The sequence below is a fragment of the Dreissena polymorpha genome, chromosome 12, assembly GCF_020536995.1.
Source record: "Dreissena polymorpha isolate Duluth1 chromosome 12, UMN_Dpol_1.0, whole genome shotgun sequence".
Lineage (NCBI taxonomy): Eukaryota > Metazoa > Mollusca > Bivalvia > Myida > Dreissenidae > Dreissena > Dreissena polymorpha.
Genome location: NC_068366.1, coordinates 56,785,046 through 56,800,108, shown reverse-complemented (window position 1 = coordinate 56,800,108; position 15,063 = coordinate 56,785,046). Strand labels below are relative to the sequence as shown.

The 15,063-nt window shown below is 34.3% G+C and overlaps 1 protein-coding gene across 1 annotated transcript; it reads left to right on the top strand.

The window, feature by feature from the left end:
* Positions 1 to 3,280: 3,280 nt before the first annotated feature.
* On the top strand, positions 3,281 to 14,301 carry LOC127853121 (protein mago nashi homolog 2). The gene is made up of 5 exons (XM_052387353.1): positions 3,281 to 3,400; positions 8,652 to 8,710; positions 10,489 to 10,599; positions 11,413 to 11,495; positions 12,974 to 14,301. Exons 1-5 carry the CDS (start codon positions 3,307 to 3,309, stop codon positions 13,071 to 13,073), a joined length of 447 nt encoding a protein of 148 aa, XP_052243313.1. The 5' UTR covers positions 3,281 to 3,306; the 3' UTR covers positions 13,074 to 14,301.
* The last annotated feature ends 762 nt before the right edge of the window (positions 14,302 to 15,063 follow it).

Here is a 15,063-nt window from a genome sequence, read left to right as displayed (position 1 = left end):
TTCAATACTGCTCCAGCAGCTGGAGTTTCACTTCATTATATATTGTTAGCATAAAAATGACCTGTGATTCCAGTTTAAACCCCCAATGATTTGCATTGACCGTTCCAAGGCGGTGACCCCAGATTTATTCATTTATGTGTTTTGTATGTTGTATTGTATTGTGCTGTTTTGTACTGTTTTGGCAATTGGTAACTTGCCTTAAATAAAGGACCAACTAATTGTGTATAATGAGAATTCAATACTGCTCCAGCAGCTGGAGTTTCACTTCATTATAATTATATTGTTAGCATAAAAATGACCTTTGATTCCAGATTATATAAGATGGGTGTTAATACTCGTAATTATCGGTGGATTAACAAACTGACAAAAATAGACCTTTTATCAATTTTGTTTTTCTTTAATTATTTTTTCCGACTTTCTTTAATCGTGCCGTCTGCCAAAAAAACCTGCAATTATCGGATGGTCAATCAATTATCACGTTATCATTAGACAACTTACGGCACGCGCGAAGAAGCACGAGTGTGTTGTTATAGCAACCAATATTAAGGGATTGCTTTGTCACGGTCAATTAACGATTAGTGCGGGGGATAAATTGTGTAACCGTTAGATAAACAACAAAAAATAAACTTGCTAATCTCCTGTGGGCGGTAGCAGGCCTTAGCAAAAATAATCGGGCGGCTTGATTTTCGCTTTTCCGGTCTTGTTAACTAAAAAAATGGGTCAATTTGATCTTCGCTTTTCTGGGCTCGTAGGGCGAAATTATTGGGCACGGGGGATGGTTTGGGTGGAGTCTATTATGGTATGTCAGGTAAGAGTAGTTTCGTCAAAGTATCAATCAAATCTAATTATAAATAAAGAAGTTACGGCAATTTTAGCAAAATTTAATAATTTGACCTTGAGAGTCAAGGTCATTCAAAGGTCAAGGTAAAATTCAACTTGCCAGGTACAGTAACCTCATAATAGCATGAAAGTATTTGAAGTTTGAAAGCAATAGCCTTGATACTTTAGAAGTAAAGTGGATCGAAACACAAAATTTAACCATATATTCAAAGTTACTAAGTCAAAAAAGGGCCATAATTCCGTAAAAATGACAACCAGAGTTATGCAACTTGTCCTTTTACTGTACCCTTATGATAGTTTGCGAGTGTTCCAAGTATGAAAGCAATATCTATGATACTTTAGGGGTAAAGTGGACCAAAACACAAAACTTAACCAAATTTTTTATTTTCTAAGTATAAAGGGCCCATAATTCCATCCAAATGCCAGTCAGAGTTACATAACTTTGCCTGCACAGTCCCCTTATGATAGTTAATAAGCAGGGATCATATTTTCCCGCAACATCAATCGGTCCGGATATAAATGGGGAAAAGTATCCGAAAATGTGTATCCGAAATCATGACAAATTACATTAAAATATATACCATTGATTTTGCCATTCATGAAGGTGGAATTACACATGTACAAGTAAAATTCCCTTAGGCATTTTTTTTAACGGAACGAGATTTCTCAACTGGTTTTATCATTTGGTATTTCATTGTTGTTTCGTGTGCTGTTTTATCAGACTTTTTTCATCGTTGTCAATATTATTAATCTGTGTAAGTCAATACCGATGTTTTAAATTGTTGTCGACTCGATAATAGCTTACAAACATACACTGAACCAAACAAATGTCTGTGCGTATGTTGGCTACTGACAACAACAAACCAAATAATTAAGAAATAATTTGTTGTCAAATAACCCAGGCCGATAGTTTAGATGCGTAGGGATTTAATCACGAGAGCGAAGCATTTCAAACCATGCATCTAATTCTCCGGTCGTGAGTTATTCAACAACAAAGTATAAAGTACACAAATTATTTCGATTCTAACACGGTTTTACTCAAGATTTATTAAATGTATATTATTTTTCTTGTGTACTATTTTATGTGAAGTTCCGCCCATAAAAATAACTTTTGGCTGTTCTGTCGATCAGATCCGCAACTTTCATTCATAATTATATTACCGGATTATTACGCTGGTGGAAAATGTATCGGTATGTTTTGTTTAGTTACAGCGCGTGCATTCAGACACGTCATTTCGGATGCGTCTTTAATCCGCTGTTCACAAGTTTTTTATTCTTGGTCTGACGTGCAATTAACCGGTCCTGACCGGTTTAGAGACTGCAGCGAATGGTTTATCACACCTAATTGAGATAAGAATGTCATTAGGGTGTGTTAGCATGAACACTGTGTAATCGATTTCATGACATGGGAATTTTAATAGCAAACAGAATCGGACAGACTGTTTGGGATTTTCAATCGGTCTTTCATGACCCCAATCGGTCTAGGACCAACAAAACCAAAAAAAATATGATCCCTGTTAATAAGTGTTGCAAGTATGAAAGCAATAGCTTTGACACTGTAGGAATAAAGTGGACCTAAACACTAAACTTAACCAAATTTTCAATTTTCTAAGTATTAAAAGGGCACATAATTCTGTAAAAATGCCAGTCAGAGTTACATAACTTTGCCTGCACAGTCCCCTTATGATAGTTAGTAAGTGTTGCAAGTATGAAAGCAATAGCTTTGATACTTAAGGAATAAAATGGACCTAAACACAAAACTTAACCAAAATTTTCAATTTTCTAAGTATAAAAAGGGCATATTATTCTGTCAAAATGCACGACAGAGTTATCTAACTTTGCCTGCCCAGTCCCCTCTGATAGTAAGTAAGTGTACCAAGTTTGAATGCAATAGCATTGATACTTTCTGAGAAAAGTGGACCTAAACGCAAAACTTAACGGGACGCCGACCCCAATGCCAAGGTGATGACAATAGCTCATAATTCTTTTTCAAAAAATAGATGAGCTAAAAAGGGTGTTTTGGCCCTGACGAATGACGAAGTGCTACAGTTCACAATTTCTACGTGGGTACGAACCAACCTGGGACGATTGTTTCGAACTAAAAGATGTTCTTTGTTTATTAAATTAATCTATAAAGTTTACCATTAAATCTGACTGCTCTTACGGCTCCTTGTTTACAGTTGTGTGAATAAATCAGCTTTGTTGGTATGTCATCGGGCAATTCTTGCATTTTGAATGAGACTTTAAGTTTGCTTCGGTTTGAAACGTTTTCTTGCGAAGGCCCAGCCGCACATTCGAAAACATACCCCACATGCAGTTTCATTAATGAACAGATACTTTAATAATAAATTATGACTTGATATATGGTAAATTGTGTTATTTTTATATATTTTTAAGAACACAACACATTAATATCTTATTATTGTTTTCGAATATAAACCAACGCATGGCGTACGCATTTCTAAGATGGCTGCCTCCACAGATTTTTACTTGCGTTATTATGTTGGCCACAAAGGCAAATTTGGGCACGAGTTTCTCGAATTCGAATTCCGCCCTGATGGTAAATATACATTAAATTTATTTATTCAAACACATATTACAAGATCAACCTTAACTTTTCGAGAAACCATTTTATTAAAATTTACACCAACTTGCAAGTTGCAGGCTGCAGCACAAAAAAAGATGATTGGAAAGAAACATTCCTAGAGCCTTTTATAATTTTTTTCTTTGGCGGCTCTTTGAGTACATATGCACCCCTTCATAAAAACAATTGCAGTTTTGCGCACTGATTTCATGCCCATCACTAAACAGAATGATGTGTTCGTTACCAATGAAGGAAAGTGATGAATAAACTTCAAAAACATGCAACTTAAAAAACACACGACTATGTTTCAATACCTTATTCTTGCTAACATTTTCATTCTAAAATTTGGAACAGCTTTAACATATTGGCATACTGCTACCCAACCAATAGCAACACTTTTTATCTGCAACATTACAACAGTTTCCCAAAATTGTGGATAGAGCATACAAAAGAATAACAAATAAAAAAAGAAGCAATTATTTCTTGCTTTAATGGTACGCATGAGTTTGTGCTTTCGACAAGGTAAACATTGATAAGTTTTTGCAGTATCAGTGTTCCTTAGCCTTTCAGTTAGTGTTTTTTTTCACCATTTTGGGAATGGGGCCGGGTCCCTTTGGATTGGGAAAATTCGCAGCGTTTTGGCTAAAATTGGGAAATTAGTGTAGCAACCCCGATAAAAGCCGATTCCTTATCAGTTCAATGGGAGAAAAGCGGAAAAAACCAATACCACTCTTACTAAATGATCAATAAAACCATTATTTTATTATATAAATCAAAATAATAAAAAGTTATTAAAAGAAAAATGTTTTATCTTTCTATTCATATAAAATTCATTTTATTATTATTTCAGGATGATAAGTAAATATGTTGTTAATTGAACAAATTCAGGGCAGAAATATCGCTATCGCGTAATGCCGACTTTCGGACTACTTGCATAAACATGTGTGTGTTTACAATTCAAATGCGGATATTCTACACATCATGAATATTTATGAGATTGACATCATCTTGTTCACGACTGAATGAACTTTACTACAATGCATTCAAAATTTACATAGGACCACCCTACGCCGAGAAAATAGTACCCGACTTTGACGATGAATAAAATTACTTCCGATGGACCGAACACAATTTTGAACATAGTTATAAAAACTAGAAAGTCTAACTTAAATTTTGATACCAAATTTATTTTCCGCAAATGAGAATTAGGTACCCGCATCTTTAAACAAAGACGCGCATTTATACAATTCGACCTCGGTTGACCTCTGCAGAGGGAGGCGCCATTTTTGTTTTGCTTCGCTAATCGTTATCGTTTGTGACGATCTGAATTAATTAAACCATACTCGCTTAAACTCTACAGAAAACAAAAGAAAAGGTTTGTTATGATCATTTTCGATATTTGGTTTGAATTATGTTTAAATAATATTTTATAAATATTAAAACCAGCTTTTCGCATTGATGGCAATGTTCGCGTTTTTTACACGAAAAACACGCGTAATAATTAAGTTATGTCACTGAATATAACAGTCCCGTGAGATGCTTCCCTCAAATAAACGCATTGAAATGGTTGATAATAACAAATTGAATCGAAATAGATCAATAACTGCGTTTTTCTCTAAGTATTTACGTAAAATAATGGATTGTTTGAATTGGGTACGAACTTAATTTTTTTTTAAATCTTGTTCGTACCATTTTTCGAGATTTTGCAAAGATGTCAAATAATGAAGGATAATGACAAAAATGATGTTTTATATGTATTTTATTTGTAAAAATAGATATTTTGGTATGTTTTGTTATTTTTTTAGAGTGTCTGGCTGTGATAAAGGTGTAAAAGTATCCAGGTGCCTTCTGCAAGGATGTGGGACTCTGCTGCAACTCCATCATAAGACATAACCAAGCAATTTGAAAAAATCCAGTACATTGACAAATGAAATTGTCATTGAAATATTCAACCGATAAAAATGATGCAAATCAGAAGATATGGAAAGTTGTTTTCTTGACGACTTATAGACTATAAATATTGTAGAGAATGACTTGAAACATGCAGAACAAAATTCCGCCTCATAATGCTGTAAACAATTATCCACCATGTAGTTGCCATCATTCCTCCTGATATTCTTCTTGTTCCTCGACAAATAATTTCCTTTTATACCCAAGAACAGTCAAACAATTGAATTCCCTCCCTCCCCAAAATGCCATATACCCGGTACATGAGGCAGCCACAGTAGAAGTTTTCAAAATCCTTACTCCAGTGGCTGTCATTGTACCACTTATCCATCTGGAGACACTTACAATGTAAATAATTTTAAATCAACACCCAACTGAGCACCTTTGTACAGTTTTTTCACCCCTTAACCTTTATGCCACCCTCTATTTAGAAGGAGTGCTGTATCAGAAGAAGACTACATAACTGTAAAATGGTAACAACTGGTACCCTGGGTGTGTTGTAAAAAAAGAAGGCAATGAAATGAAAGTGAATTTCATGACAGCATGTAGACAAAAAGGAGTGTTTGCTTTGTCAGTGCGAGCAGATATCCAAAGTGTAAAATTTGAGTTAATTCTAGACTAGATGGTTCCTGATTGTTTGAAGAGTGAAATTGGAAGACAATGGCCGGCTGTTTTCCAAACATGAGAAATATCAAGCATCAAAAAGGACCTACTTTGAGAAATTGTGTATAGTTTAAATGTATTGAAATGTTTTATTGAATTTTCCCTTTTGTACACACTTGACATTATTGCAGTTAGTTTGTTGAATGTGGTAAGACTTAGTTAAGTTATTAAAGATTTTTATACTTTCAACGAATATATTGTGGTGTTATGCTCCTCGACAAAAAATATATAAAATTGGCACTTTTTAAATCAAAATTAGGGTACTATATCAATTTCTGATCAACAACTCAATGCTTTTATTAAAATCTACAGGAAAAATGCCATCAGTATGCCAAATTTCAATATGATACCATGTATAGAAAAAATTATACAGAAAAAAGAAGCCAAATTTTATAGAAAGCGGGTCCGCGAATTGACACAAAATGTGAATGCTTTTAATAGGCATAATTTTCCCCAAAATGGCATTTTTTCCGAAGATTCAAATTACCATAACTTTGGATGTAGTAGAGATAAATTAATAATTCAAACTGATCTGAGCAGTATTAAATGAGATCTTTAATATTATATCAAAACATTTAAGATTTCTGTGAGTTGAATTTTTTGATGGGGTTGCTAATTAGTGTTGTTGTTGTTTTGCTAACAAATGCTTTAAAATTGAAGATACAAGTTGATCTTATATGGGTGGGAGATGAACAAAATATTGAGATCTAAAAAAAAAAAAAATTTCTTTTTTTTGAAACCTTCCATTGGGAATTTTTAGCTCCCATTTTGGAAAAATATATACTTTTTTCCATTTGGAATGGATCCGGTTACCAGACCCGATTTTGAATGAAAAAAAAACACTGTCAGTGGTGATTAAATTTTGCACCTTAGGTCAATAGACGGCGCATTGCAATTCTCAGCAACCCTTTGGTTCATAAAGCTGAGAGCTGAATTATTGCAACTGACAACTCGCTATGATTACTGATTGCTTTCAGATTACAGGTGAAGTTAAAAATATAGTGTTACCAACAAATGTATACTAAATGTATCATAAACACACACTTCTGTAAGGTGTCTTTTTTAATGAACAAACAGACAAGTATGCTTTCATTATTGAATAGGTAAGATAACATAATTTTATTTTCAGTTTAAATAATGATTTATGCAGAAGAAACCTAAGTATTCAAATAATATCAATCCAAATCAGATTGGTGCTATTGATTGCTGACAGCTTTTTTTATTAGCTACTACACTAAATAAATGCAAACACCAACTTTTATACTGGTTACCATTTTTTCAACACAGCAGGCAATATATTGTGATTTTTCTAGGTTTCAATGCTTTAAGTACCCTTAATATGCTTTATTCTATGTGATACAAATGTATTATTAAAAATTATAACGACTGTCACCACTTCCGATCTCTAATTTATGTGACAAAGTATGAGGCGAAACAATGCACCACCTCCGAGTTCCCGGCCAAGGTCGGTCAAGTGTACGGTGTTGTGTGGGAGAAATGTACATGTATATTTTATAATGTAGTTTAAATTCTGTTGTATTTTGACACGTTGACTGTGTATTCTATGTAAGTTTTGTTGTAAATGTATTTTTGTAATAAAGAACATAAAGTTCATACAGGTTATATGTTGTAATCCATTTTGATTTATTAGAAAATAGAATTCACATGTTAAACAATATTATTATGAAATTGAAATTAATAGAAATTATGTATATTTTGTAATAAAGAAAATAAAAAACTTCATACCTGTTTTATGACTTATTCCATATTGAAACTTGAAACATGCAGTCACTCTTTTAGCCCTAGGCCTTCTTCAGTACACGATATAATCTTTTATTAATTCAAGAGTGACTGTGTCAAGTTGTAATAATTTCCTCCCTCTGGAGATCAAATAAATAGAGTATTTATTCCATATTGATTTATGTGTATTTGTTTGTAAACACAATTTGAATCCTAAAATAACAATAATTGCTTTAAGGCCTTTTTGGTTCATTTTTTGGTACGCTTTGGGGCCTTTTTGGTAAGGCCCTTTTGGTATTCGGCCATTTTGGTATGTGGCCTTTTTGGTTAAACCCTTACAATGTATCAATATTCAAATGCATAGAATGTTTTGCATGGTTACATCAACCTAACATTGTGTAAAATACAAGGTTCAGAATAATGATTGTTTAAATGTAGAGTGTTAAGTCAATTTAATAGTATCACTATACCCAGGGAATGATGTAATTTTGCTTTTGAGTATGTGAGCATGCGGTTAAAAAGGCTGTTAGAAGAAAATCTTGCGTCCGAGGTGCACGATGCAGCTTTTAAATAATTACTATCATTATTGACAACAGGCAACTTATAACTGTAATGAAAACAGAATTTTCTACACATATTGGGCTTTTCTGATATTCTGGCATTTAAAAATCAGTCAGCCTTCAAACATATATATAGGCTTTGGTCCGCTATCCATACTTATTTCTATTAATAAGGTTTACTTGGAACGACTGTTTTCATCTAGTGTAAGCACTCAATTTTATATAAAGCTTGAATTTGACTATTGAAGAACTTACAGTTAATAACCGGTAATATACCATAAGGAATTGGTTGCAATGTTATTGTGTTGTTTTTTCAGGTAAACTGAGATATGCCAACAACTCCAACTACAAAAATGATACAATGATTAGAAAAGAGGTACGTGTGAATGGAGATTATGATAAAATAGATATGGAAAAAAGTTTGTAAAGTCATCATTAAAATTAATGTGTTTAGCACAAATTGCCACAATCTCCTGGCAACTTTCTTTACTATAAATAATTTTTCTTTCTAAACATAAACTCCAATGTAAAAGTAACTAACAAATCCAGGCTTAAGTTCATGTTGAGTTTAATGCCTCTGGCATAAGCCTAGATTTACAAGTCTGTTACAACAGCGTTTTTGTTCTGAGAAAACTTAAGTATGGGGCAGTTATAAGGCATTCTTATACTGTAAAGTTTGTATTTCAATTATTCAGTTATTCTATTAAATTGTTTTTATTCCCCTTTTCGAAGAAAAGGGGGCATATAGTGATCGGACTGTCCGTCTGTCCGTCTTTCCGTCACACTTTGCGTTTAGGTTTCGAAATCTGCGTTTAGGTTTCGAAAAATGCTCATAACTTCTTTGTCCCTTGAGATATAACCGTCATATTTGATATGCATGTGTATATGGACAAGGCCTTTCCATACGCACAAATTTTTTACCCCTGTGACCTTTACCTTGAAGTTAGGGTCCGCGTCTAGGTTTCGAAATCTGCGTTTAGGTTTCGAAAAATGCTCATAACTTCTATGCCCCTTGAGATAAAGCCTTCATATTTGGTATGCATGTGAATATGGATGAGGCCTTTCCATACGCACAAAAATGTTGACCCCTGTGACCGTGACCTTGCACTTAAAATCTGCATTTAGATTTTTAAAAAAGCTCATAACTTCTATGTCCCTTGAGATAAAACCTTCATATTTGGTATGCATGTTTATATGGACAAGGCCAATCCATATGCACACAAATTTTGACCCCTGTGACCTTGAACTTAGGGTCCGCGTTTAGGTTTCGAAATCTGCGTTTAGGTTTCGAAAAATGCTATAACTTCTATCAAAGCGTTTATAGGGGGTATATGTCATCCTATGGTGACAGCTCTTGTTATGAATACTTTTTTACTCTCCAGCGCTTAGTCAGCTAGTTATGCCAAATAAGCAAATTACTACAGTCTTCTTAATTTTTAGCTCGGCTGTTTTCGGAGAAAACCCGAGGTAGCCAGCTCGTCGTGTCGTCCGCCTTCCGCCATAGGAGTTGTTCTAAAACCTTAACATTGGCTCTAAAATCAAAGTGCTTCCACCTCCAACTTTGAAACTTCATATGTAGATGCACCTTGATGAGTTCTACACGCCACACGCAATTTTGGGTCACTGTGACCTCTAAAAAAAAAATTCTGACAAGCTTTCGCAGCCGATTGTTGGCACCCGTTATGCAGTGCTCTTGTTATACTTTACCTCTCTTTTCAAACTTCGAAAATGTTTACAATGTAGCCCAAATCAAGAATATTATTTCTCCTCCTTTCACATTTGATTTTACCTTTCATTTGCATTTGGTTTTAATAGTCGAATTTTCTGTCCCTGAGGTGTTTCCAAAATCACACCCCTCAAAAGATAACATACATGTATTGTTTTGGTAACACCCAAAACTATCAACTTAAACTGGGCTTTATGCATGTGAGTAAAGCATCGTTCCAAATAAGCCTGTGCAGTCCGCATACATGTAGACTTATCAGAGATGATACTTTCGGCTTTTATGGTATTTTTTGTTTAAAGGACGTTTTAGTGCAAACAGTTTAGGTGGAAAGTGTGCGGACTGGCTAATCTGGGATGACATTTTACACACATGCGTTAGGCCCAGTTATCCCAGAGCAAGGCTCATATGGTGACTGGTGACCGTTTCAGGCGTACGTTCACAAGTCAGTGATGGAGGAGCTGAAGAGGATCATAGACGACTCCGAGGTCATGCAGGAGGATGACGGGCTGTGGCCACCACCAGACAGGATTGGCAGACAGGTATGCCTATTGATGCTGGTGGAACAAGAAATTCCATGAAAGTGGAAATTGTCGTCCCTGATTAGCCTGTGCGGACTGCACAGGCTTATCTGAGATGACACTTTATGTGCATGCCGTGGCCACCACCAGACAGGATTTGCAGACAGGTATGCCCAGTGATGCTGGTAGAACAAGAAATTCCATACAAGCAGAAAGTGTCGTCCCTGATGAGCATGTGCAAACTGCACAGGCTTATCTTAGATGACACTTAGCGCACATGCATTAAGCTCAGTTTTCTCTAACGGGATTAGGGGCTGTGGCCACCTCTAGACAGGATTGGAAGGTACAGACAGGTACACCCACTTAAGTGTCAGGAACAAGGATAAGCATAAGATTATTATTTTCATTATCTTCCATTTTTTTATAGTCATGGAATTCATTTCAAACTGATTATGGTTTTTTATGTATTAATTTGTTCAACATTCTTTTTTGAAAATGAGAGAAAACTACTATGTTCTGTCTTCATTATTTTGATGCACATGATGTCCATAAGTCTCATTTTAAAGCACCAGAAAGTAAACAATTATATTTTTTATCATACTGTGTTTTTGCAGACTGAATAGTCTTTTCTGCAACATATTTTCATTTACAAAACGTATATTCAAAAAACAAAGGTTACATTGGTAATTGTTTCTTTCATTTGTGATGGCAGCAAATATTTCTGCTCTTTTTTTATGCTCAATCAAGATGATCAATCTCAGTTACATGTTTGACAGTATTCCTACATGTTTGACAGTATTCCTACATGTTTGACAGTATTCCTACATGTTTTAGGAGCTGGAGATTGTGATAGGAGATGAGCACATTTCATTCACCACATCAAAAATAGGCTCATTGGTAGATGTCAACCAGAGCAAGTAAGCAAAGTGTATATGTCCATTTTGAAATTTGTAATGACTACGGTAGAGTAGCTGTAATCCAAATATGTACATCTTGAGAAAAACGCATGTGTTACATGGGTACATTCAATGCTTAATTATTACATGCACCAATTGTTTTTTAGTTTTGTTCACAAAACAACAGTTGATATTGCATGTGATTTTAAAAGAACTTTGAATGGAACAGCTTTGTTTGTAATCTCACATTACTGACATTAGTGGGTTTTCCAAATTCAGCACATTCTAGTCCATTATAATATTCCTCACGGTTTTGACTGAAGTGTGTCTGCTTTTCATTCTTGTATTTGAGTTTTCATGTTTTTCACTGTAAATACATATGCACATGTTAACATTGAATTGTTCTAAAATTTCAAGTACTTAACATTCTGAGTTTGAGCAAATGACCCTATGGCTCGCATATTCTTTGATGTTAGCCATTTTAACTCAGTAGAAATGATAAAAGATTTATTCCAATGTATGGTACAGTTTAAATGTTCCATTATTTCCTATACTGAATGGCAGTGTAAGGTGATGGGTATAATTGAGAGAATTGTTTAAGTCATGATATGCAGATGAGTTCTTCTCAATTTCAGAGGCCAAGATTGTTTAATGTCCTCGTTTTGCAAATATTTTATGCTGATTATATAAGTCACATTGGTTTTCACTGGTCCACTAAAGTGTGATACAAGGCCAGAATATGAATCTTAATTTATTACACTATATCACATCTTACAGAGCCAATAAGGAGCCCTTTAAGAAATTTGTCTTATAGAGTACCATTCTATTCCCCAAAATATACCATATTTGTAAAATTAGCAAAACTATATTCAATTATGTCATACTTTATATTCAGAGAATTATATGAATTAGTAATCCTGTATCACACACCGTTCTGAGTCAGTAAGAAGCTGTGAAGGTATTATTATGTACAGGCTACTAGTGGTGCCCATACAAGTGAAAAATATCCTAAATATACTTGAAAGGTTTTTAAAAAAGTAATTAGTGGTGGTTAATAGCAAGTTTGACCCAATATAAATGAAATTTCTGGATATAATACTTTAAAGATTAGAATATTCTTTATTTTATGCTTTCCAGTGGTTAATAGAGAAATATCAGTGAATTAAAACTGATAAAAACAGTTTAAAACAGTGAAAATAATATACTGTGAAATGATGTAATTTTTATGACCTTACGACATAATTTCTGCAAAAATGCAAAAATTCATTTGTAGGCATGTAATTAAAAGAAAATTTATTGGATTTGGTGGAATATCGATTTTCATTCACTCATATTTTTTTCTGATAAGTCTTGAATTAAAATCAATATTCCAACAAATCCAACAAATATCCTTTATTTATTCTCTTAAGTCGATTGTATAAGGAATATGGGCCCTGGCTACATAAATGAAAAGTAAATATTCTGTACAATATGTGATTATAATTCTTCCCTGTTCTCAGAGACCCGGATGGTTTGAGGACGTTCTACTACCTGGTGCAGGATCTCAAGTGCCTGGTGTTCTCTCTCATTGGACTTCACTTTAAGATTAAGCCTATCTAAGACATGTTGTATGTGTCAGCTGGTGGGCGTGAGGAGATGTATCTGAAATAATGCCTGGGAACATGAGCGATTTAGAACATCTAAATAAGTCTTGTTCTAAGAAAACTGGGTTTAATGCATGTGCGTAAAGTGTCCTCCCAGATTACACTGTGCAGTTCACACAGGCTAATCAGGGACGACACTATATGCTTATGCATTAAGTCCAGTTTTCTCAAAACAAGGCTCAAATGTTTGTAAACTTTGATCCGGTCAAATTAATATCCTTTATTTAATACATATGTCAAGGTCTAGACCTTTGTTTTCTTTTCTTTCTAATTTTTGTTTTATACATCGATCATGATTTTGAATTCTTCATGTCTAGCAATTAAGTTTAAAAGTTATAATTGGTAAAATCTCATAATCCTATGTAAACTTTGTGTTTGTTCAATCACAAACTACTTAATACATTAGTAGACAAAATTTAACAAAAAAGTATTAAACTTTTTTTTATTTTCTAATATTTTTAGTATTTTCTAATTTGGTGTCAGTGCATCATGATATTTTATTTTTTTCAACTAAAATTTTTCACAGATATGTTTGTTTCAATCAGAACTTTCTGTTTTCATATGGACATAAGTCTAGGCTTGAAATGGAGAGCATGTGCTAGAACAGTTCAGTAACCCATTTGCTAGTTTGCAGTCATTCATTTGCATATTTCATTTTTAACCAGGTTTTCCGAAGGAAAAAACTGGTTATTAGATTGGCGAATGCGGGCGGGCTGGCGGGCTGGCTGGCGGGCTGGCGGAACAAGCTTGTCCGGGCCATAACTATGTCGTTCATTGTCAGATTTTAAAATCATTTGGCACATTTGTTCACCATCATTGGACGGTGTGTCGCGCGAAATAATTACGTCGATATCTCCAAGGTCAAGGTCACACTTTGAGTTCAAAGGTCAAAAATGGCCATAAATGAGCTTGTCCTGGCCATAACTATGTCATTCATTGTGAGATTTTAAAATCATTTGGCACATTTGTTCACCATCATGGTACAGTGTGTTGCACGAAAGAATCACGTCAATATCTCCAATGTCAAGGTCGCCACGACTAAAAATAGATTTTTTTTTTTTAAACAAACTTACAAAGGGGGTTAATTTTGTTTGTTCATTTCAAAAGTTCAGTTCGAGTTTTCTCCCTTTATCAAATTTTTTTTTCACAATGAAAACCTGGTTTTGTGACAATTTTGTCCCTTGTCTTCATTTAATTCATTACATATTCATGTTTAGTATGTCTGAAATTACTATGATTGATGATGTGCAAATAAAGGTTTTGAAAGAAAATTGTGTTTTATTTTTTTGTTCTCATTGGTCCAGTATGGATTTAAATAAGATAATAAATTGCTCACTAGTCTCTAGGCATTGATTTTATTGTGGCAATGTGGTGATTTATAGGAATTCTCCTTGTCTATCAGTCTGTGCATGACACATACATGTATCCATACCTTCTAAATCCTACTATGTTAATCTATTCTCCTTTCTTCTAAATTCTACCATGTTAATCTATTGTCCTTGACCGATTTTCATGAAATGCGCCTCCAAAAATGTTAAAAGAATTGATGCTTTAGTCATGTGCCAGTCAAAGTGGGTCTCAAGGTCATAATGGAAGGTCAAAGTCTGAGCCTGTGTTATCCTGTTAGGTTCATAACTCTTTTACCCTTTTACCACTTGGATACGTATTTTGAAGCATTTGTAGTCCCTTAAAAAGTTAAATTTAATGAAAGACCTTTCTTACTAGATTAAAGTTTTAAAGGCTTCATTTCCAACCCTTAGATACTGATGAGCAGCAAACAGCATAAAACCTGAATAGACTGCGAGTTACTGGCAGGCTGTTCTGGTTTTATGCTGGTTGCAAAAGCCATTTTCACTTTGCTTCTTATGGGGAAAGGGTTAATGAACATCATCAATCTTAGAAAATACCGAGGTATTGTTTGTTCACTGAGATTCCTTACACAAGGA

What these genes read in the sequence shown, in the direction of transcription:
- LOC127853121 (XM_052387353.1), top strand. Translation starts at nt 3,307, where the DNA reads ATGGCTGCCTCCACAGATTTTTACTTGCGTTATTATGTTGGCCACAAA. An exon ending in ATTCGAATTCCGCCCTGATG is followed by an intron (nt 3,401 to 8,651) that starts GTAAATATACAT and finishes TTGTTTTTTCAG; the next exon opens with GTAAACTGAGATATGCCAAC. An exon ending in GTAGATGTCAACCAGAGCAA is followed by an intron (nt 11,496 to 12,973) that starts GTAAGCAAAGTG and finishes CCCTGTTCTCAG; the next exon opens with AGACCCGGATGGTTTGAGGA.